Consider the following 24,984-nt stretch of genomic DNA (forward strand, 5'->3'; position numbering starts at 1 on the left):
AGTAAAAATAAACTAACCAAAGTAAAAAGCTTCTGCACAGCAAAGGAAACAACAAAACTAAAAGGCAAGTAATGGAATAGGAGAAGATATTTGCAAATAACATACCTGATAAAGGGTTAGTATCCAAAATGTATAAAGAACTGATACAACTCAAACCCAATAAACAAATAATCCAATTTAAAAATGGGCAGAAGACATGAACAGGCATTTCTCCAAAGAAGGTATCCAGATGGTCAATAAACACACGAAAAGATGCTCAACATCACTCCTCATCAGGGAAATGAAAACCGAAACCACAATGAGATATCTCCTCACAATTGTCAGAATGGCTAAAATCAAAAGCATCAGAAACAAGTGTCAGCCAGGATGTGGAGAAAACTCATGCATCATTGGTGGAAATGCAAACTGGAACAGCCACAGTGGAAGACAGTATTGACATTCCTCAAAAAATTTAAAAATGGCACTACCCTACAATCCAGGAATCACACTACTGGGTATTTACTCCCAAAATAAAAAAAAAAAACACTAATTCAAAGAGATGCATGCACCATGATGGTTATTGCAGCATTATTTACAATAGTGAAAATTTGGAAGCAGCCCAAGTATTTATCAACTGATGAATGGAAAAAGAAGATGTGAGGGATATATATACATATATATCCATATATAATGGAATACTACTCAGCCATAAAAAGAATGAGATCTTGCCACTTGCAATGACAATGGATAGAGCTAGAGAGTATTGTTCTAAGCAAAATAGGTCATTCAGAGAAAGACAAATACCATATTATTTCACTCATATGTGGGATTTAAGAAATAAAACAAATGGAAAAAGAGACACAAGCCAAGAAACAAATTCTTAACTGTAGAGAGCACACTGATGGTACCAGAGGGAAAGTGGATGGAGGGTGGTGTCAAATAAGTGATAGGGATTAAAGAGTGTGCTTAGCATAATGCAAAAAAGGAAAAAAATATGAAAGAAAATAAAACATCTTTGAAAAGAGTGATGAAGGGATCCCTGGGTGGCTCAGTGGTTCAGCGCCTGCCTTTGGCCCAGGACGTGATCCTGGAGTCCCGGGATCAAGTCCCACATTGCGCTCCCTGCATGGAGCCTACTTCTCCCTCTACCTGTGTCTCTGCCTGCCTCTTTCTCTCTCTCTCTCTCATAAATAAAATCTTTTAAAAAAAAAGAGAGAGAGAGAAAAGAGTGATGAAGGGGTGCCTAGGTGGCTCAGTCGGTTGAGCATCTGCCTTCAGTCAGGTCATGATCTCAAGAGTCCTAGGATCAAGCCCCAAGCCCCTGTTCCTCCCTCTCCCTCTTCCCTCCCTTAGTTCATGCTCTGTCTTGCTCACTTTCTCAAATAAATAAACAAAATATTTAAAAAAAGAAAGAGAAGAGTGAGAAGAAGAAACAGAAGTAAAAGGCATACAGATTGGAAAGGAAGAAGTAAAATTGTCTCTTTTGCAGATGATATGGTCTTATATACAGAACATCCTAAAGAGTCCACCAAAAAAATTTTAGAACTAATAAAAAAATTCAGTAAAGTTACAGGATTCATAATCACATACAAAATTACTTGTGTTTCTGTGCACTAACCATAAACTAGGTGAACAAGAGTTTAAGAAAATAGTGCATCCATTTACAAGTGCACCAAAAAGTGAAATACCTAGGAATGAATTAACGAAGGAGATAAAAGATCAGTATGCTGAAAATTATAAGACATTGATGAATCCAACAGGAGACAAATAAATATTTTGTACTTATGGATTAAAAGAGCTAATACTGTTAAAATGTCCATACTACCCAAAGCCATCTATAGATTCAATGCAATCTCTATTAAAACTCCAGTGGCATTTTTCACAGAAATAGATAAAAGAATCCTTAAATTCATATGGAACCACAAAAGACTGAAGATCCAAAACAATCCTGTGGAGGTGGGGCAAGATGGTGGAAGAGTAGGGGTCCTCAACTCACCTGGACCCACCAACTTATCTAGATACCTTTCAAAACATCATGAACACCTACAAATTCTACCTGAGATTTAAAGAGAGAACAGCCAGAACACTACAGAGAGAAGGGTTTTTGCTTCTAGCAAGAATCATCTAGGGTGAAATTTACTTAGGTCGTGGTTGATTTTCTTGACTCAGTCTGCTCATACAGCCACTCTGCACTGAGCAAAATGACTAGAAGGAAGAATTCACCACAAAAGAATCAGAAACAGGACTCTCTGCCATAGAATTACATAATATGAGTTATAATTCGATGTCAGAAATCCAATTCAGAAGCACAATTATGAAGCTACTGGTGGCTCTGGAAAAAAAAGCATAAAGGACTCTAGAGACTTCGTTACTGCAGAATTTAGATCTAATCAGGTGGAAATTAAAAATCAAATGAGATGCAATCCAAACTGGAAGTCCTAACAACTAGAGTTAATGAGGTGGAAGAAAGAGTGAGCAACATAGAAGACAAATTGATGGCAAGGAAGGAAGCTGAGAAAAAAGAGAAAAACAATTAAGAGACCATGAGGAAAGGTTAAGGGAAATAAATGACAGCCTCAGAAAGAAGAATCTACATATAATTGGGGTTCCAGAAAATGCTGAGAGGGACAGAGGGCCAGAATATATATTTGAACAAATCATAGCTGAGAACTTCCCTAATTTGGGGAGGGAAACAGGCATTCAGATCCAGGAGATAGAGAGGTTTCCCCCCAAAATCAATAAAAATCGTTCAACACCTCGACATTTAATAGTGAAACTTGCAAATTCCAAAGATAAAGAGAAAATCCTTAAAGCAGCGAGAGACAAGAGATTCTTAACTTATATGGGGAGAAATATCAGATTAACAGCAGCCCTCTCCACAGAGACCTGGCAGGCCAGAAAGGGCTGGCATGATATATTCAGGGTCCTAAATGAGAAGAACATGCAACCAAGAATACTCTATCCAGCAAGGCTGTCATTCAGAATAGAAAGAGAGATAAAGAGCTTCCAAAATAGGCAGAAACTGAAAGAATATGTGACCACCAAACCAGCTCTGCAAGAAATATTAAGGAGGACCCTGTAAAAGAGGAAGCCCAAAGAAATAATCCATAAAAACAGGGACTGAAGAGGTATTACAATGACAACTAAATTCATATCTTTCAATAGTTACTCTGAACGTGAATGGGCTAAATGATCCCATCAAAAGATGCAGGGTTTCAAATTGGATAAAAAAGCAAGACCCATCTATTTGCTGTCAACAAGAGACTCATTTTAGACCTAAGGACATCTCCAGCCTGAAAATGAAAGGGTGAAGAACCATTTATCATTCAAATGGTCCTCAAAAGAAAGCTGGGGTAGCCATCCTCATATCAGATAAATTAAAGTTTATCCCAAAGACTGTAGTAAGAGATAAAGAGGGACCCTATATCATACTTAAAGGATCTATCCAACAAGAAGACCTAAAAATCATGAATATTTATGCCTCTAATGTGGGAGCTTCCAAGTATGTCAATCAATGAATAACCAAAGTAAAGACATACTTAGATAATAATACACTAATGGAGACTTCAACACGGCATTTTCTGCAAATGACATCTTCTAAGCACATCACCAAAGAAACAAGGGCTTTAAATGATATACTGGACCAGACAGATTTCACAGATATATACTTTCCATCCAAAAGCAACCAAATACACATTCTTCTCAAGTGCATATGGAACTTTCTCCAGAATAGACCACATACTGGAATGCAAATCGGGTCTAAACCAATACAAAAAGATTGAGATTGTCCCCTGCATATTTTCAGACCACCAATGCTTTGAAACTAGAACTCAATCACAAGAAGAGATTTGGAAGAAACTCAAACACGTGGAGGATAAAGAGCATCCTACTAAAAGATGAATGGGCCAACCAGGAAATTGGAAAATTAAGAAGATTAATGGAAACTAATGAAAATGAAGATACAACTGTTCAGAATCTTTGGGATACAGCAAAAGCAGTCCTAAGAGGGAAATACATGGCAATACAAGCCTCCCTCAAAATATTGGAAAAAACTCAAATACACAAGCTAATCTCACACCTAAAGGAACTGAAGAAAGAACAAGTAAAACCTACACCAAGCAGAAGAAGAGAGATAATAAATATTTGAGCAGGACTCAATGAACTAGAGACCAGAAGAACTGTGGAACAGATAAAACCAGGAGGTGGTTCTTTGAAAGAATTAATAAGATAGAAAAACCATTAGCAAGCCTTATTAAAAAGAAAAAAAGACTCAATAAAACCATGAAAAGGAGCAATCACAACCAATACCAAAGAAATACAAATGATTTTAAAACCATATTATGAGCAGCTATATGCCAGTAAATTAGGCAATCTAGAAAAAAATGGGTGCATTTCTGGAAAACCACAAATTACCAAAACTGGAACAGGAAGAAATAGAAAACATGAACAGGCCAATAACCAGCAAGGAAATTGAAGCAGTCATCAAACACCCAAGACACAAAAGTCTGGGGCCAGATGGCTTCCCAGGGGAATTCTATCAAACATTTAAAGAAGAAATAATACCTATTCTACTAAAGCTGTTCCAAAGGATAGAAAGAGATGGAATATTTCCAAACTCGTTTTATGAGGCCAGCATTAACTTAATTCCAAAACCAGACAAAGACCCCACCAAAAAGAATTATAGACCAATATCCCTGATGAACACAAATGCAAATATTCTCAACAAGATACTAGCCAGTAGGATCCAACAGTATTAAGAAGATTATTCACCATGCCCATGTGGGATTTATCCCTGGGATGCAGGGTGGTTCAACAACACTCATAAAATAATCAACATGATAAATCACATCAACCAGAGAAAAAATAAGAACCATAGCATCCTCTCAATAGATGTATAGAAAGCATTTTATAAAATACAGCATCCATTCCTGATCAAAACTCTACAGAGCATAGGGATAGAGGGAACATTCCTCAGTATCCTAAAAGCCATCTATGAGAAGCCCACAGCAAATATCATTCTCAATGGAGAAAAAATGAGAACCTTTCCCCTAAGATCAGGAACACAACAAGGATGTTCACTTTCACCACTGCTATTTAACATTGTACTAGAAGTCCTAGCCTCAGCAATCAGACAACAAAAAGAAATAAAGGCAGGGATCCCTGGGTGGCGCAGTGGTTTGGCGCCTGCCTTTGGCCCAGGGCGTGATCCTGGAGACCCGGGATCGAATCCCACGTCGGGCTCCCGGTGCATGGAGCCTGCTTCTCCCTCTGCCTATGTCTCTGCCTCTCTCTCACTGTGTGCCTATCATAAATAAATAAAAATTAAAAAAAAAAAAGAAATAAAGGCATTCAAATTGGCAAAGAAGAAGTCAAACACTCCCTCCTCACAGATGACATGATACTGTACATAGAAAACCCAAAAGACTCCACCCCAAGATTGTTAGAACTCATATAGCAATTCAGCAATGTGGCAGGTTACAATATCAATGCACAGAAATCAGTGGCATTTCTATACACTAACAATGAGACTGAAGAAAGAGTCAATCCCATTTGCAATTGCACCCAAAAGCATAAGATACCTAGGAATTATCCTAACCAAAGAGGTAAAGGACCTATACCCTAAAAACTACAGAACACTTCTGAAATTGAGGAAGAGATTGAAAAATATTCCATGCTCATGGATTGGAGGAATTAATATTGTGAAAATGTCTATGCCACCCAGGGCAATGTACATGTTCAGTGCAACCCCTATCAGAATACCATGGACTTTCTTCAGAGAGTTGAAACAAATAATCTTAAGATTTGTGTGGAATCAGAAAAGACCCCAAATAGCCAGGGGAATATTGAAAAAGAAAACTAGAGCTGGGGTCACAATGCCAGATTTCAAGTTGTACTACAAAGCTGTGATCATCAAGACAGTGTGGTATTGGCACAAAAACAGACACATAGATCAATGGAACAGAATAGAGAATCCAGAAATGGGCCCTCAACTCTATGGTCAACTAATATTTGACAAATGAGGAAAGACTATCCGCTGGAAAAAGGACAGTCTCTTCAATAAATGGTGCTGGGACAATTGGACAGCCACATGCAGAAGAATGAAACTGGACTATTCTCTTACACTATACACAAAGATAAACTCAAAATGGATGAAAGTTCTAAATGTGAGACAAGAATCCATCGAAATGCTAGAGGAGAACACAGGCAACACCCTTTTTGAACTTGGCCACAGCAACTTCTTGCAAGATACATCTATGAAGGCAGGGGGGAAAAGAAGCAAAAATGAACTATTGGGACTTAAGATAAAAAGCTTCTGCACAGCAAAAGAAACAGTCAACAAAACTAAAAGATAACCTACAGAATGGGAGAAGATATTTGCAAATGACATATCAGATAAAGGGGTAGTATCCAAGATCTATAAAGTACTTATTAAACTCAATAGCAAAGAAACAAACAACCCAATCATGAAATGGGCAAAAGACATGAACAGAAATTTCACCAAAGAAGACATACACATGCCCAATGAGCACATGAGAAAATACTTCACATCACTTGCCATCAGGGAAATACAAATAAAAACCACAATGACATACCATCTCACACCAGTGAAAAGTAACAAGACAGGAAATAAGAAATGTTGGAGAGGATGTGGAGAAAGGGGAATCCTCTTGCACTGTTGGTGGGAATGTGAACTGGCACAGCCACTCTGGAAAACTATGTGGAGGTTCCTCAAAGAGTTAAAAATAGAACTGCCCTACGACCCAGCAATTGCACTATTGCATATTTACCCCAAAGATACAGATGCAGGGAAATGCCGGGACACCTGCACCCCGATGTTTCTAGCAGCAATGTCCACAATAGCCAAACTGTGGAAGGAGCCTTGATGTCCATCGAAAGATGAATGGATAAAGAAGATGTGGTCTACATATACAATAGAATATTACTCAGCCATCAGAAAGGACGAATACTCACGATTTGTTTCAATGTGGATGGAACTAGAGGGTATTATGCTGAGTGAAGTCAATCGGAGAAGGACAATCATCCTATGGTTTCACTCATATGGAGAATATAAAAAATAGTGAAAGGGATTATAGGGGAAAGGAGAGAAAATGAGTGGGAAAAATCAGCTAGGGAGACCGAACATGAAAGACTCCTAACTCTGGGAAACGAACAAAGGGTAGTGGAAGGGGAGGTGGGTAGGGGGATGGGATGACCGGGTGACGGGTACTGAGAGGGGCACTGGATGGGATGAGCACTGGATGCTATACGGTATGTTTGCAAACTGAACTTCAATAAAAAAAATAAATAAATAAATGAGGAAAAAAAGTCCCATGGAAGAAGAACAAAGCTGGAGGTATCATACGTTCTTATCTCAAACCATATTTCAACGCCATAAAAATCAAAACTGTATGGTGCTGGCATTGAAAACTGACACACAGACCAAGAGAACAGAAACAGAGTCTAGAATTAACCCAGTCCTGTATACCCAACCATCTTTTCTTATTCACTTCACAGAGAGACAGTGTACTCGTGAGTGGGGAGAGGGAGAGGGAGAGGGAGAGAGAATCTGAAGCAGATTCTATAGTCAGTGCAGAGCCTGATACGAAACTCGATCTCACAATCAGGAGATAGTGACCTGAGCTGAAACCAAGAGTCAGATGCCCAACCAACTGAACCACCCAGGCACCCCCTAGCCAACCAATTTTTGACAAAGACACCAAGAAGATGTCTTTTCGGTAAACAGAATTGGGAAAACTGCATATTCACATGCAAACTGAATGATGAAGTTGGGCCTTTATCTTGCATCACTGACAAAAATAAGCTCAAAATGGATTAAAGATATAAATGTAAGACCTGAAACTATAGAATGTCTAGAAGAAAACATAGGGGAAAAGTTCCTTGGCATTGGTCTTAAGAATGATTTTTTGGAATTATTGCCCAATAGCAAAGGCAACACACGCAGAAGTAAGCAGGTGGAACTGCACAGATGGAACGCTTCTGCACCAGGCAGGAAACAACCAAGTGAAAAGGCAGCCTGTGCAGCAAGGGGAGACATTTGCAAACTGAATGTGTGATAAGGGGTTAGTATCCAAAATACATACGAAACTCCTATAACACAGTAGCAAAAAAAAAACAGATCATGGTTACCAGGGGTTAGGACTGAAGACAAAAGGGAGTTTTTTAGGGTTTTAGAATTCTTCTGTTATCTCATCATCTATTATGGTGATGACAAGAATACATTCAGGGGGAAACAAACTACTAGAACTGTATACTCCCAAAAAATAAATTTTCCAGTATATAAAAATTTTATAAATGATTCAAAAAACAGTCAAATATTCACACTTTTATCTTCATCTGGTGAAACCATGGCTACATGGTTTAGCATTATTATTCTGTGTTTTCCAGAATCTATTAAGAAAATGCATTACTTTTATGATGGAAAAACAAATATGTTTTGCAAGTAAGTAGCAAAGTTATGTAATATACTGGTTTGACTAAAACCAGCATAAACTGTCATTTCATAATATCCAACATGTGGGGCAGCCCCGGTGGCTCAGCGGTTTAGTGCAGCCTTCAGCCCGGGCATGATCCTGGAGACCCAGGATCGAGTCCCACGTCGAGCTCCCTGCATGGAGCCTGCTCCTCCCTCAGCCTGTGTCTCTGCCTTTCTCTCTCTCTCTCTGTCTTTCATGAATAAATAAATAAAATCTTAAAAAAATATATCCAACATGTGATAATAAGTAGAGCTTCTGGGTAAGATTTCAAAGGATATCAGATCATGATTCACCTTGCTTTCTGAATATAAAAAGACATTTTTACATAATTAAAACTCAGAAGGGGATCCATGGGTGGCTCAGCAGTTTAGCACCTGCCTTTGGCCCAGGGTGTGATCCTGGAGTCCCAGGATCGAGTTCCTCATCGGGCTTCCTGCATGGAGCCTGCTTCTCCCTCTGCCTATGTCTCTGCCTCTCTCTCTCTCTCTCTCATGAATAAATAATAAAAAAAAATCAGAAGGAAAAAAAGATAGGCCTGTTTTATAATTTTGGATATATCCTTGGTGAATGGTTATTATTTCTGATTCAACAATCAGATTTTTCACATTGAGATATCATTAAGGAAACATTCCATAAATGAACGTTTCTGACTTGGATTTCTTTTTCATTTTCAAATGCAGGTGTCAATCTACCAACTGGTAAGCGTTCTATCTTTGGCTATTTTGTGGATTTACAGCAATGCGAATTCATACCATGGTCAGAATTACTTCCTAGTATTCAGACACTAATTCAAAAAGGTAAGAATAATTCTAAGAATCATACTCTTTTTTAAAATGTTGAGATTGCTCTAAAAAGTAGTTAGATCAGCAGCTTTGAAGACCTATTCCAAGTTTGTGCAGAACCAATATAGATCTATGTTTACAAAGCATGACTAAAAACATAACCACAGAATATTGATTTCTGAGAAATTGGAATGTATTTGATTGAGGCAGTTGTGCATTGTAAAACAATAGCTTATTGAAAGTCTTACTAATGGGAATATTTAGTATTTTTTTTACATTTTATTTTATTTATTTTTTTTATTTATGATAGTCACACACACAGAGAGAGAGAGAGAGGCAGAGACACAGGCAGAGGGAGAAGCAGGCTCCATGCACCGGGAGCCCAACGTGGGATTCGATCCCGGGTCTCCAGGATCGTGCCCTGGGCCAATGGCAGGCACTAAACTGCTGCGCCACCCAGGGATCCCAGGAATATTTAGTATTTTAATTAGTTGTGGGTAGTGAAAGCAGAAAAGGGAGAGGATCTCTTCTAAAATAGGAAAAGCATATATGTAAGAACTACAGTCAATTAAAAAAGAAATTAGAAAAGAATAATCATACTTTCACAGATATCTTCTGCTTATACATAGAGAAAACAGAGATACAGAAAATGTTGAACCATGAGAGCTTAGCTGAAGTTTGAGGCAGGAACTTAATGATTAGAGGTCTTGCAAATATAAGAAATTCAATAAATGCAAATTGAATTGAATTTCTTTTAGGTCAGGTTTCTCTCATCAGTGAATTTCAAAGTTCAGTTATAAGACATTCTGGTAGGAAACAACCAGAGATATCATAATTATGGAGTGTTTGGGAATTTCTAATTTTGAATTAATTTATACAAGCATCCCACTGTATAATATTTGTCACAGTATGCATTAGTAGATGATTACATTTATCTAAAACCTCCAAATTGTCTATCACATGTTTTGCTAATATTGGTTATTTTTCTCCTTAGCTTTTACTACTACGTATAAAAACATAACTGAATGTCCATGCATATAGCTCAATATCTTGGTTTACCATTCCTCTAGAAAACCAGGGGTATTTCCTCCAAATCTAAGGTACCACTTCCTCTGCCCCCACCTTTTCCTAATTGTAGGCGACAGGCTTAGAAGAAACCAAAACCCTCACAGGCTTTCAAAGTCAAACCTATGACAGGAATTTAAATATCAGAACATCACAATATCGTCTTCCATTGAGCCTGTGCAAGGTAAATCAGAGGTCCTGGTGCCAGACCACTGTCTGGCACAAGAAACAAAAAAATGACAAAACCCCACATTTTGTTCATGTAAGAATCCAGGAAGATTATCAGAAATACAGTGAGTGATGTGAGGTGCTTTGGAATGAAAACACTGGAAGGCAATTATCAAAATACATCAAAATTATAAGTCATATGCCAGTTTATAGTGACCCAACAACTTTCCATGTGGGGAAGCTATGTGCAGAATAACGTGTATATTATATAAATTCATCAGAAGACAGGAAACACCATAAATATCTAATACTTGATTGCTGGTAAGAAATCTAGGATACAAAAAAAAAAAAAAAAACTAGGATACATTCACTAAATAGAAGAACATTAATCAGAAAAAAAGTCTTTACTGGTATGGAAGGATTTCTAAAATGTACCAAATTTTTAAAACTTGCTGACCAGCATGTGAATGTATCGGCTAGTTGATTTCTAATGTTAAAAAAGTGAATATGAGGTGAAGGAAGTGAGGTCTGTGTTGTGTTGAGCCCTTCTGAGAGGTTTGGCTGCATAATGGGAGAAAGAACTGGGGTGGTATTTGTAAGAAACTGTGGGGTCAAGAGAAATTTAGTTTTGGGTGTGTGTGTATTTTATTACATATAAATTGCCTATATTCAATTAGTTTTTCTAAATAAATATCCATTTCCCATAGTTCAGCCAATAAAAAGATGGGTGATACTAGTACATAAATGTTTGTACAACAGAAAATTTGAGCAGAAACGAGACAGATGATGGGAGGAGAAGGCTTACCCGAGAAGTGAAGTTCTTTTTTTTTTTTGTATATTTTTATTGGAATTTGATTTGCCAACATATAGTATAATACCCAGTGCTCATCCTGTCAAGTGCCCCCCTCAGTGCCCATCACCCAGTCACCCCATACCCCCGCCCACCTCCCCTTCCACTACCCTTTGTTCGTTTCCAAGAGTTAGGAGTCTCTCATGTTCTATCACTGTCTCTAATTTTACCCACTCATTTTCCCTCCTTTCCCCCATAATCTCTTTCACTATTTTTTATATTCCCGGTATGACTGAAACCATATAATGTTTGTCCTTCTCTGATTGACTTACTTCATTCAGCATAATACCCTCCAGTTCCATCCACATCACAGCAAATGGTGGGTATTCGTCCTTTCTGATGGCTGAGTGATATTCCATTGTATGTGAAGTTCTTAAAAAGGACCACAGGAGGTTCTGCAGGAGAGCTGCTTTCCTCCCGGGCATCACCTACAGGGGTGGGGGGTGGGGGAGCTGGAAGACAGGGTGGGGGGAGTGTGGGTGAAAGGAACAGAGGCCCTGGGTGCTAGTGTCAGTTTACATTGTGTCACAAGGGACAGACTTTTCCAGAAAGTGTTTAGTACCTAAAAGATTAACATTCATGTATAAGTCATTTGAAACATTTGAACTTTACCTTAGGAACTTCAATTCTAGCGGACCCTGAAGGATCCAGTGAAAATCTCTTGAAGATCAGGGAGTATGGAGAGAACATCAGTCACATCGCCACCAGGGACACGGTGTCCCTTTCTTTCCTCATAAGCTTTCTATTAAAGAATTTCTGCCCTGTGCTTCTCACAGGTACTAAAACAGAGTTAGGAACAGACTTAGTAATTACTTAGTCTAATCAATTTACTTTTTAACTGGGGGCAAAATAAGCCCTGAGAAGCTTTAGACACTGTATCAGTGTACAGTCTTACTAACAGTGCATGAATGCCCATCTCCCCCATGTTTGCCAATAGAGGACAAATCTCAGAGGCAGCCTGTGGGCTCAGTCCTTTCTAGGGCTCCATACCCATGGGCTGACAGCCTGGGCGGGGCAGGTTGGGGGGTGGCTGATGCTAGGAACATCCATTCACTCACATAATTATATACACAGGAAAAAAAAAAGAAAGAAACTGCATGAGTAAAAAATGACAGATGTAATTCCTCAACCCAGTGTTAAAATTTTTCAGTCTTTTGCTACCAAATGAGTTCATACAGTCCCCCACTTCCTTAGCATTTCTGTCACTTCTTCTTGCCTTTCTCCTATGCTGACCTGCCCATCACCACAGGCAGTGGTTTGCTCTCCCAGTTCCATACAGAAAATATGGAGGCAAAATGAGGGTGGAACTCTCAGACAGTCCATACCTTGCCTCCAGTTTGGTTTAGAAAATTCTTATTCTTAGTATTTGGTGAATTGTGAAGCCATGCCCCTATATTACTGTAGTAGTTTGTCATCAAATTTCTCCCACAGATTGTGTTGACAAAAAATTTCAGGGAAATTAATTTCATGAGGTAGCTCTGCTGTCCTGTAAGAAAGATTTGTGATAGGTGCAAGTGACTATTCAATTAAAAATAATAGTTAACTCTTAATCTATCCTTTTATAAGAGATATAAATAATTTGAGCAGATTTCATATTTACCTCCTAGTTTACCCAATCTTGACCATGTTCTTTAACATACAATTTTCAAATAAAATGTTATTGGTTCATCTTAATATGTTAGCATCTATTCATTTCCTTGGCTATAAATCTAACCTAATGTGGTTTTTTTTCCCCCCTAGGAGACCCTGCTGTTGGAAAAACCGCTGCCATTAATGAAATGCTTGAGAAGTTGGAGTGTCCTGGAGCACTGGATGTGAAATATGGCTCAATCTTAGGAGAAGTCCTACTGTATAATGAAATTAAAAAATCAAGGTTGTATATTTAAACTCTAAAGTTGATTTGTCTGGTAAAAAAAAAAATGTTTAATATATAAATGTCCCTTGTTTTAAAAAGCAAACCTGTTATGTAAAAATGCAGAATTCTTCCAAAGAGGAGTGAAGAAAATCTGTATACTTAATACTTAATACTTTCCAAAGTATTAACACCTAGATTAATTCCTTTAAATGAGAAATTTTTATATATAATTAAATTTAAAATCTCCTTTTTATTACATCACAAAGTACAGCTATAAACTATTTTCTTTCCTGGAAAAATGTAACCACAACATACAAAAAATGTTGCATATAATTTCTAACACTAGAAATACATTTTCTTCTTATCAAATATAAAAATATTCTTCACAAGGGTGCATGGGTGGCTTAGTCTGTTAAACATGGGACACTTGATCTCAGCTCAGGCCTTGATCTCAGGGTCATGGGTTCCCACCCTGTGGTGCTCCACCCATGCTGGGGGTGTGGAGCCTACTTGAAAAAAAAATTTTTTATAGAGAACTTTGTCATACTCTGTGTCTCTTCCTAAGATGGGGGAGGGGAACAATGAAAAAGAGTTCTAAATTGTGCAAATAAAATGCAAATTTTTAAAGTTAATTCTAATTAAAATATGAGAGAACCACACTGTTGTTTGAACAGAGTAAGCAGGTGGAACTGTGGAGGAGCCCAGTTCAACCCCTCCTATAATGTTAGACTCCCTGGAGGAGAGGAGGGAGGCCCTCCCAGGGCTTAGCATCACCAGGGCAGGGTCTCAGATACAGAAGAGACACCTGCCCTCCCTTCAGGGGATTCCTTCCAAGCCACAGCCCCTCTCCTGCCCACACTGGCACTCATCAAGGCAGTCCTGTCTTCCCAAGATATCTTGAATTTCACTTGTCTCTCCAGTGCCACTGGTTTGCAGGAGCACTGTCACCTGCATGTTCCATGAATGATTTTGGAATAGAATCCTTCTTTGCTTAAATAAGGCTGTTAAAAAGTCAGAGAAATAATTTTGGAAACATTGAATACCATAGGAATCATTCCTTACCTGAATTACTATAAACATAAATAATGGACACCAGAAACTAAATCTTACTATATGTGCAGTATATAAAGTGAAATGGAGTTTAATACAGCAATAACGTTACAAAGAAATACCTGAAGACACGGCCAGAATAAAGGTGAAAGGGGCTTGTGTGGAACCGTCCACAGGCAAAGTGCTTTCCATACAAGGATGAGGGAGTTAGTGGCTTCCTGCCCATCAGGGACACTGGCAGCCTGGCACCCCTGAGATCTGTCCAGTTTGTTCTTTAGAGGAAATCTGCGTTGTTAAGTTTGGGTATCAGCTTTAATGGTGACAGTGGTGACACAATCTTATCTGTAAAAGTGTAAACAGGAAAAGAGAATGTTTCCTTGTAGGAGATTGAGGTAGAGCCCACCACACACTGATGCTTTCCTTATGTTTTGTTCATAAGGCTACTGTGGGAAGCAAGCTAACTCTGAATTTCTAAAACATTGTTTTCCACTAGCCTGAAGCAGAATATCAGCATCTTGCTTTCTGAAACTCACAAGACAGCAGCCGGGAGTCTAGGTACGTGTACAGTCCTGGACATCCCTTCCTGTCTCAGCTGCATGCAGGTCACAGCATTTCGGGATGAACACATTTCCACTGATAGTTTAAAATACAAGATCCTGAACTGCCTTGCCCTGCCCAATAGCTGGAGTTTGGGAGATCTTCCCAGGAAGTGGGAACTTTGGACTAATTCTAGAAGCACCGGGAGGCAGTATCGGCCTATTCTGTTCTTTCGTTCTTGTATGACTAACATGGTGGAGGAGTTAAAATGCTGTGAGTTCTCAGATCTGGCCACACGTGTTGCTTCCAGGCCTCATCTCAGAGACCTCTGGCCCAGTGGTTTGGGAGTAGCCACTCATTTTCTGAAGAAGAAAAGCAGGGGCAATCCAAAGAAAGCTGCAGAAAGGGAAGGGAGCCTGGCCACAAGATTCTTGCCAGAGGAGTTGTTTTGTTTTTACTTTCATATTTGCCGTGGCACCATCCCACCCTGTGGAGGATCCTCTCAGGGAATGAGTCTGATGCCTTCTGTAGACACACTTGCATGCTGCTTTTAAACCTTTCATACATACTTTCATTAGATACATAACATCTTGCAAATCTAAATATTTTTCAATAATAAAAAGTGACCTGTGTCAATTGTGCATAAATGTACAGAGAGTTTTCTGGGCTTTCATACTGTTTCATTTGGCTGTGGTTGCAGAGACCCTGCATACCACAGAAAAGGAAGGAAATTGATGGAAATATTTCAGAGTTGGTATTCCTTCTCTCTCTGAATTGTCTGCAGAGTGATTTCATGAAAATGAAAACAATATAGTAAAACTATATAACCTTCATATTTCCTCACACCTTAAAATAAATCACAAATATTCTTAAAGTACTCTGAATTTGTGTTTCTTTCCATATTTGGTATAACAGATAAGCCTATTAAAAAGCCAGAAGTCAGAATTGATGAAAGTTCATTTAAAAATGATAATAAAGGAATTATAGTCTCAACAATAAATTTTAGCATCAGTATCACAGCTGCCCAAGCCAAGGAGATGATTCTCAAGAAGTTAGTACGAAGAACCAAAGACACTCTTGGAGCACCAAAGAGCAGCAGGGTAATACACCCCTCACTACTTTGACTAATATGCTTCTGCTACTCAAGGCATAATATGACTTATTTTAATTCATAGTAACAGAAAAAACTGTGTCTCCATCTACACACCTGCGCATTGCTAGAAAATGCACTTTGTAAATGGAAGCTTTGGTTTTCACATCAATATAATACTGATCAATTATACTGATTCAGAATTACTAAAGCCAGAAGAAGCTCCTGGAACCTAATAAACAAGATCAGATAAGACAGGAAAATGCATTAGATGCCAATGGTTTTGTAACTGAGTGTTTAAACATGTTTTCTTCCCATGATCACGACTTGAGATGCTAAAAAAACAAAATTCAACTGAATAAATTTTAAAGATTAGTTGGCTTTATTCAATTATTTGTGAATCTGCTAGGCATCCAACTAGCAGAAAGGAGCTTCCAGGAGCTGAACAAAATGAAAGACTTTCACAGGCACAGTGGTGTGGGAGCAAGGAAGTTACACTGGCAAAAAGCATATTGTTTGTGGCAATGTCACTTCCTTTAGGGAGTTGGCAGTGTCTATCAGGCAGAGGACCTCACTAGGGCTGAGTGCCTGGTTTTAGATTCCATTTCTGGGAGAGCGGAACTGTCAAGAGGTTTGGGTTTGGTGGTCTGGGGCTTAGCATAAATGACCCCCATTTTGGGCCTGTTTTATTTTTAACATGCAAGTAAGAGGAAGAGAAACTAGATCCATGGCCTCAGGGAAAGGTACCAAGAGAATAGCCTTGTTGAGTTTGTCCTGCTGTTTTGAAAACTTACTGTTTTCTAAAATCATATCTTCAAAATAGAATTTGGTCTGCTACTTTTTAAGAGAAAAGCAGTCATGTCGTTACATACAACTTTGTTCTTACACCGTAGTATAATTAATACGTGCAACTGAAAGAAAGACAATTCTAAGAGATATGTTTTAAAATCCTTTGTCTTCCTCAAGATTGTAGTATTCATCGATGATCTGAATGTGCCAGAATCAGATACATATGGAACACAGCCACCCCTGGAATTAATCAGGCAGTTACTAGATATGGGAGGGCTTTATGATACTGAGAAGAATGCTTGGAAGGTACCGTATATCCTAAGATTTTGTTCACATTAACTGTTGTTACTTAACAAACATTCATAATGGCGTTGAGTGAATTGAGAAACTTAGAAACTCTAGTCAGATGAACATGCAGAACAAATTGGAAACTACTTTAACCATGCTGATGGCGTCTTTATGTGTGTCTGTGGGTGCATAGAAATCCTGGCTGTCCCAGAAACTCATGCCCATTCTTCTGCGCCCTCCCTCATCACCAGAGTCCCTCACGTGCCTCAACGTGTTGCTTCGTTTCCAGTAATTGCTTTTTAAAAGACAGGCTATTGTTTGATGACATTTAGAAAGCCTCCTAGGAGTAACAGGTCTTAAAATTGCTTTTGAGGATTTCGGTTACGTCTAACAAGACCAGTTTCTATTACCATCACAGTTTTTGTTTTTTTGCAGTAAATCATCTTTTCATCTAAACATTTAAATATTTTGTGTACCGGGGGCTGGGAAGTGGGTGATATTTCACCCACTTACTTATACTTAACCTTTTCAGATGCATATACTTAACCTTTTCACTCTTCAAGCAGAACATTCAGGATCTTTCCCTAGTGGCGGCCTGTGTCCCTGCAGCAGTCAGGAGGCACATCAGCCCACGTCTCCTCAAGCACTTCTCCATCCTGGTGCTGCCTCATCCTTCACAGGGCTCCCTGCATGCGATTTTTCAGGTAAAATGAGTTTTAATTCCATGGTATAGGAGAAGACATGAGAACTTAAAACCACCAAAATTGAAAGAAAATTCCTGTAAGGGATGAGTTTTATTCCCTCTACATTTTCTGGCTTCCAGCGGTAATTTATCTCTAAATAGCAGAAACTTAAGTTAGTGTGCATTAGAAATACATGTGGTGCACATTTAATGCATGTTTAAAATGTAGGTCCTAAGACTTCATTCTCAGAGATTCTGATCCAGCGTATCTGGGGTGGAGCTCAGGAATCTGTATCATTAACAAGCACACCTGGGTTTTTGCTATATTGGTTTGTTCTTTGTGTTTCTTTATAGAACACAAAATGAGAAAAGGAATCTGAAATATCTTATTAGAAAAATGGCTCAACTTGAAATCTAGTTTGATTAGAAAAATAAATTTGAAGGGCACCTGGGTAGTTCAGTAGGTTAAGCATCTGACTCTTGATCTCAGCTCAGGTCTTGATTTCAAGGTTGTGAGTTCAAGCCCTACATTGGGGCCTACTTAGAAAGAAAGAAAAGAAAAAAAAAGAAAAGAAAAGAAAAGAAAGCAAGCTTATGCAAGATTACCAATTTCTTCAAAGCTAACCATGTGTTTTTCTTCTTTATAATGTAAAATTTAAAGATTGAACTTTTAAATCTATTTTTCAAAAAGCACTTGGTGATTTTGCACATGATCAACAACTTATACCTTTAAAAAAATCCTAACATAGGTGAACGTACATGTACATAAACCAACCCAAAATGAGAAACCAGTTCTATCACTTTATCTTTCATCTAGTAACCTCCCTTCAGGAGCAAGGAGGTAGAAAAATTGCCAGCACACCTGGTATACACACAGGCGGGACATAAATTGTCCCTAGAGGACATGCAACACATACCTCTAGATCATTCATCAAACTCGGACCAATTGGAATTTTCCCCAGCTTGCGACACTCGACACTCGCAGTGTCTTTGTATTATTAGTCTGTTGTCAGTTGAAAGTGGATTCTAATTACTAGCATTTTAAATGCCGTTAATCCTCCCTGATAGTACACAACCTCCTTTTTAGAAGGGATTATTTAGGAAGAAACCATGCTTAAACTTTTGGGCTAACTATAAAATTTCTCTTTAAAGGCTCATTTGGGAATATATTTCTCCCTCAGTAACTTCACATCTGAGGTTCAGAAAAGTAAGGATCAAATAATATCTTGTTCTCTTGCTGTATACTACCAAGTATGTCAGAATATGTTGCCAACTCCAGCAAAATGCCACTACATGTTTAATCTTCGAGATATGTTTAAGGTGTGTTTTAGAATTCATTCTCTATCTTTAAATTATAAGTTGAGGGAATGTAATTTTACGGAATTGATTCTCTCCATTTCTCCACTGTCAGCATCCCAATTGTTAGAAGGAGGGAAAGGAAATCCACATTGATTAGTTTTGCTATTTATTAGCACCTTATCCCATGAACCATTTGAAAAGAATCATTAAAATAATTCCTTGCAGAGAATTCAGTGATGAAGCCACTAAGACTGTTAGAATATTAGCTGAGATTCTCAGCAGGGAAAGCAGTGGCAAGGGTATTCGAAAGATTTTGGTTTTCCTAAAATACTATTGCAGCTCTCAGAAAATAAAAGCATGTATGCATTTCATAGATATGCCTGCATTTCCCACAAGCCTTGCTTTCTACCATAGGAAACATTGCTAACAGTGCTGACTTAGTCATTAGCCTTGATCAAATAATTTTTAGAATTAAAATATTAAGAAAAACAATTTTTGAATTTGATCTTCCTCTCCTTGCCATGGGACTGTGGTTCAAAATAGTGCATATAATGTTTGAAATGGGTTACACGTTCTTTTCATCAAGATTCAGAATCTTAGAACATGTGTGCAGTGAGGAGTGTCTCTGTAAGCACCAGCACCCCTGCCTCCAGGTCAGCACCATAGTCAGGACTCCTGGCTTCCCATGCTAGCGAGGCGAGCCCTGGGAGGGGTCCTCAAACCCTCTACTCCAGGGGGGATGCCATGCCTGTTTTCCTGATTTATAACCTGCCCATCTCATCAAAAATCCAGTTTATGACTTGGAGAAATGGACATGTTTTACCTCAGATAATCACTTCTATTTTTATGGAATCACAAACATGTAAAAATTGAGCCTCTACTTCACATAGTACCTGCTAATGTTAAAAAAAAAAAAAAGTCTTGCATTTAAATCCCTAATAGCTTCTTCTAGGATTGCTGCAAGCTGACAAAACTGTTATTACCTCCAAAGAGATGTTGGCTCTATTCTTCGTTCATGAAGCTACACGAGTGTTTCACGATCGCCTAATGGAATATACAGAAAAACGGCTTTTCTATCAATTTCTTTCAAAGGAACTTGAGAATTATTTTCAGGTAAACTTAAATTTTAAGAATTATTTTATTTTATTTTATTTTTAATTTATTTATGATAGTCACACAGAGAGAGAGAGTGTTATTCTGTATGTTGGCAAATTGAACACCAATAAAAAATAAATTTATTATTAAAAAAGTTGTTTTCTAAAAGTCCTCATCTGTTTCTATTGTATTTATAACATTAATATTATTAGCAATCCCATTTCCAACTTGATAATGTCTAAATAAGTACAGACTTGATATGATGGAAATAATAAGGTCTTGGTGCCTTCGCTGTTGCATTTGTCCTTTGCAAGCTCTGAAACTGCTCCCATTTCTCCAGGGCTGGAAGAAGTGCACACTCTCAGTACCTCCAGCCTTTTGAACTGTGGTGTCCATGGTGCCGGTGGGCTCCAGGTCTGGAAGGAAGGACAGCACTTCAGGAGGCTAAGCCACACCACCAGGGTTAACAGGAAGCACAGGGGCAAGCTCAGCACCTTCACAAAGCCTCCTTGTAGTCTCCTCTCAAGAGCATTAGGGAGGTCCTTGGGAATTCCTTCCAACATGACTCCTCCTTCCTTATCCGTCTTCTTTGGTGGTGCTGCTTTCTCTCACCCTGTTCATAGGAGCCCAGGACATATCATGAATTCACAACAGTAAAAAAATAAAAAAGACTTTTGGATATGAATCTTATACCTAGAGATATGTGCAAGCACATAAACTCAGAGTACAATGTATACACACACATGCACATCTGCATTTGTGTGTATGTGTGTACTCATGTACATGTACATAGGTCTCTTTAAGACAAGTCACAAATGCAGAAAGTTTTTACAAAATATTTTCTAGACACTCCCATACAATCCAAGTTCTCTGCTCTTCAGCCCAGATCCTTGATGTGATGATTCATGTTAGCACACAGCCACCTCCCCTCCAATCTTTCTGTTAGGCTAACAGGGATGACATTTCTCCCACCTGCACATCCAGCACTCATGGGTGGGGTCTCTCAGACTTGGTTGGTGTCACTCCTCCTTCCTTGCCCTCCTTGGGGCTACCCTTCTGTGATGCTTTGGCCTCCTCTCATCCCTGCATTCCTTCACTCAGAGACCACACTCCCCAGCCTACCCATGTATTGTTTCCACTTTCTTCCCTGAGAAAACAGTTGAACATAGACGCTACCACATGGGCTCTGCCTACCTACAAGGCCCAGCCCCTCCCATGCCCAGCTGTGGAGCTCTGGCAGGTGACCCCCTGTGTCCCAGGTGCCTGTCACTGAGATTAGGGTAGCAGCTGGACCCACCTCGTAGGCTGTGCTGAGAATCTATGGCACAATTTGTGTCAGATGATTAGACAGTTTCTGACACATAGTAAGTGCTCGATAGATATAAGCTATCATAGAGTGGTGGTTTGGCAGAAAGAATCTGAACCCTAAAGTGAGACCTTGATTTGTCTGCTAAGTCTGGCTCATGTTGCTTGGGGTGCTTCATGCTCAACATGCAAAACCACTTGCAGAACCATTCCCAGTCTTTGCCCCCTGTGTTCTCTGTGCTGCCTGGATGCCCTATCCTGATGGCTCCCACCCCTGTGATCAGCGGTACCCTCCAAGCGTACATCTGCACTGGAAACCTCAGCACCTTACCCCCACATCCTAGCACAGCATCACCTGCCTCTGCCTGTACACCTCTGGGGTCCCTACCCCCACTACCCTCTGGCCATCCTTCAAAATTCAGCTCATGCTTCCTCTTGGGGTGGATTTTTCCGGCCAACACTGCACTCTTTCCAATTTGAGTGCCCCTTCTTTGTATTCCTATCACAGAACTTATTACAATGTAATTACTTCTCCCTCTCTCTAACCTATGGGTTCCATAAGAACAAAGTCACTTATTTATTTTTTATTAAGTTTTTTATTTTAATTCCAGTATAGTTTTTTAATTTTATTTAAAACATTAATTAACATATAATGTATTATTGGTTTCAGAGGTAGGGATTAGTGATTCATCAGTTGCATATAATACCCAGTGCTCATCCCATCACATGCCCTCCTTCATGCCCATTACCCAGTTACCCTATCGCTCCACACCCCTCCCCTCCTGCAATCCTCAGTTTGTTTCTTGTGATTAAGAGTCTCTAATGGTTTGTCTCCCTCTCTGATTTCATCTTGTTATATTTTTTCCTCTCTTCCCCTATGATCCTCTGTTTTGTTTCTTAAATTCCACATGAGTGAGATCATATGACAATTGTCTTTCTCTGATTGACTTATTTCGCTCAGCATAATACCCTCTAGTTCCATCCATGTCATTGCAAATGGCAAGATTTAATCCTTTCTGGTGGCTGAGTATCCGTTGTGTGTGTGTGTGTGTGTGTGTGTATATATATATATATATCTACACATATGTGTATATACATATATGTATATACATATGTATACATATATACATATACATATATATATACATATATACATATATATACATATATCACATCTTCTTTATCCATTCATCTGTTAATGGATGTCTGGGCTCTCTTTGTTGATTTTTATTTTTACTTAAATCACCAGAATTTAACATCCTCTCTTACTTTCAGTTGGTGCTTGATAAAGATATCTGGGATGAAGGGAGAGAGGGAGGGCGGGAAAAAAACCTAGAATCTCTGTATTTTAGTAGAGAGAGCTCATTCCTGCCCATGAAGTTTGTAAACTCTATCCTATAAAGGCCAACTGAATTTCAGGTTTAAGACTTTGCTAGACTAAGCAAAAGATGTAGAGGCAGTAAGACATGGGCATGCAAATGCTTCAGGGACACAAAGCTTGCCCTGTGGATGGACAGCAAGAATAACTACAATATCCCCAAATTAAAGACATATTGACAAATCTTCCTTAAGGATATAAGGACATAAAGTAGTCCTCTGAGAATTTAGGTTTATATGACAATGTTTAATCAGTTGGTTGGCAAGCTTATTTTAATTTTTAAAAAATACAATGCGATAATAAAAACGGTAGTTGTACTTACACTGTGCCAGGCACTGTTTTCAGAGCTTTATTTTTTTTTTTTTTTTGTTTTTTGTTTTCAGAGCTTTATATGTCATTACTCATTTTAATCTCTATAATGCCTTTGTGATGTTGGTGCTTTACAGATGAAGAAACTAAGGCAGAAGGGGATTAAGAACTTGCCCCAGGTTACATAGCTAGTCAAGTGGTGGATTCATCCAAACCCAGGATAGCTGACTCTAGATACCCCTTTAACCATCATGTTATTCTGCCCCCCAACCTTATCTCCTGAGTGCCTGCTAGGAATTTCCAGTACCAGATACCAAGTGAGAGGCTGCTAAGACCTACATAGAAGGTGTGGGCTTACAATACAGGTGCAACACATTTCTGGAAGTGCTGTGACAGACCTGTCTGCATGAGTGGCCTAGGGATGGAACCAAACAAGTCATTTTTTTCTACCTAGTTTTAGGAGAATGGGAAATAATGGTCAGATTTCTTTGTATGAGGGATAGATGAGAGCTGGCCAAGTGGACCAGGAAAGCAAGTGTGGAAGCTTGCCAATTTATGGTGGTGGTGTTTTTAACTAGAATACAGATTTTATTTAGATTTGTCAGTTTTCAAATCACTCATTTGTAGGAGTGGAGGGCTGCATTTTTTCTATGAAATTTTATCCCATGTATGGAGTTGTATAACTATCACCACAGTCTTAACACAGAATTGTTCCCATAACACAGAGATCTCCCCCATGCTACCAGATGTATGATGGTATTTAACAATTAATTAAGGGAAGAGTCCTTGTTTTTAATTGTTAGTGAAACTTCAAGATGTTATTTCCACAACAGAGACTCTTAATTTAGGGCCTATAGATCTTCAGAGTGTCCTTAGATAGAGCTCTATATCAATATATTTGGTCTCCTTTGCAACCTTGTATTTGACTACATTCATTTTAAAATGTCATTCTGAGAAAGAGTCCATAGTTTTCATTGACAAAAGGTAAAGAGCCCCCAAGACTTGCCTAGCTCTGTTGTGCCAAGAGCTTCTCTTATAGAGATCTATTACATTCGTTTTGATAGCAAATAGAATTTTGCTATTAACAGGTACTATTAAATGATTATTTTACAATAGATCCAGTGGACCAAAAAAAAACTGATGAATGACTCAATTGTATTTGTGGATTTCTTGGATATAAACAAGGCTCATAGGAAAAAGATCTATCAAAATACTAATGACTATAATAAACTTGCCAGTGTACTGAATGAATTCCAAATGAAGTTAAGTTCAGCATCTTTGGAGGTACAGACATGTGTAAAATCTGAGGAGTGCTGTGTGTATATGTTTGTGTATACATATGTCATGTATACATACACATAGATATGTATATTTATTTCACAACAGATATTTTCAAGACTGTGTGTGTGTGTGTGTGTGTGTGTGTGTGTGTGTAAGAGAAAGAAAGGGGCACCCAAGTGGCTCAGTTAGCTAAGCGTCCAACTCTCAATTTCGGCTCAGGTCATGATCCCAGGGTCCTGGGACCGAGGCCTGCATCAGGTTCCACGCTCAGCCGAGAATCTGCTGGGGGGGGTTCTCTTTCTCCCTCTGCATGTCCAGAGCATGTCCAGGGCAGGCAGGTGTCAGAATGGGGGCACCAACAAAATCACAGATGCCATAACCCTATTTCCTGGGGTCTCTTCTCCCCACCCCCACCACTACCCCCGAGTTCTACTCCAAGACAGAGCAGTAGAACAGCCCCAATGCTGCTGCTCTCTTCCTTTTCTTCTATTAAGCCTCTCACTCTCCCAGTCTTGCTCACTGGAATACTGGCAAAAGAACAGTCCTCATTATGCAAATTTATTTTGCATAAATGTAAACCAGTTTACTGGGTCTAGGTTATTGGGTTACCAAAATTGTCACTCTCACTTCCAGATCCTTGTATGTAAAACTATAGTGAACATTTGACTTTTCTCTGCCTCTAAACAG

At 38.9% G+C, this 24,984-nt stretch overlaps 1 protein-coding gene across 1 annotated transcript in view; it reads left to right on the top strand.

The window, feature by feature from the left end:
- DNAH14 (dynein axonemal heavy chain 14) overlaps positions 1-24,984 on the top strand; it is a 317,326-nt gene that overhangs the window by 194,515 nt on the left and 97,827 nt on the right. The window contains 10 exon segments of the mRNA XM_072733718.1: positions 9,155-9,271; positions 11,957-12,115; positions 13,080-13,215; positions 14,738-14,799; positions 15,697-15,881; positions 16,838-16,966; positions 17,515-17,652; positions 18,783-18,950; positions 19,872-20,042; positions 24,133-24,300. Of these exon segments, the coding sequence (XP_072589819.1) occupies positions 9,155-9,271; positions 11,957-12,115; positions 13,080-13,215; positions 14,738-14,799; positions 15,697-15,881; positions 16,838-16,966; positions 17,515-17,652; positions 18,783-18,950; positions 19,872-20,042; positions 24,133-24,300 (1,433 nt within the window).

The sequence above is a fragment of the Vulpes vulpes genome, chromosome 13, assembly GCF_048418805.1.
Source record: "Vulpes vulpes isolate BD-2025 chromosome 13, VulVul3, whole genome shotgun sequence".
NCBI classification, from domain to species: Eukaryota; Metazoa; Chordata; class Mammalia; order Carnivora; family Canidae; genus Vulpes; species Vulpes vulpes.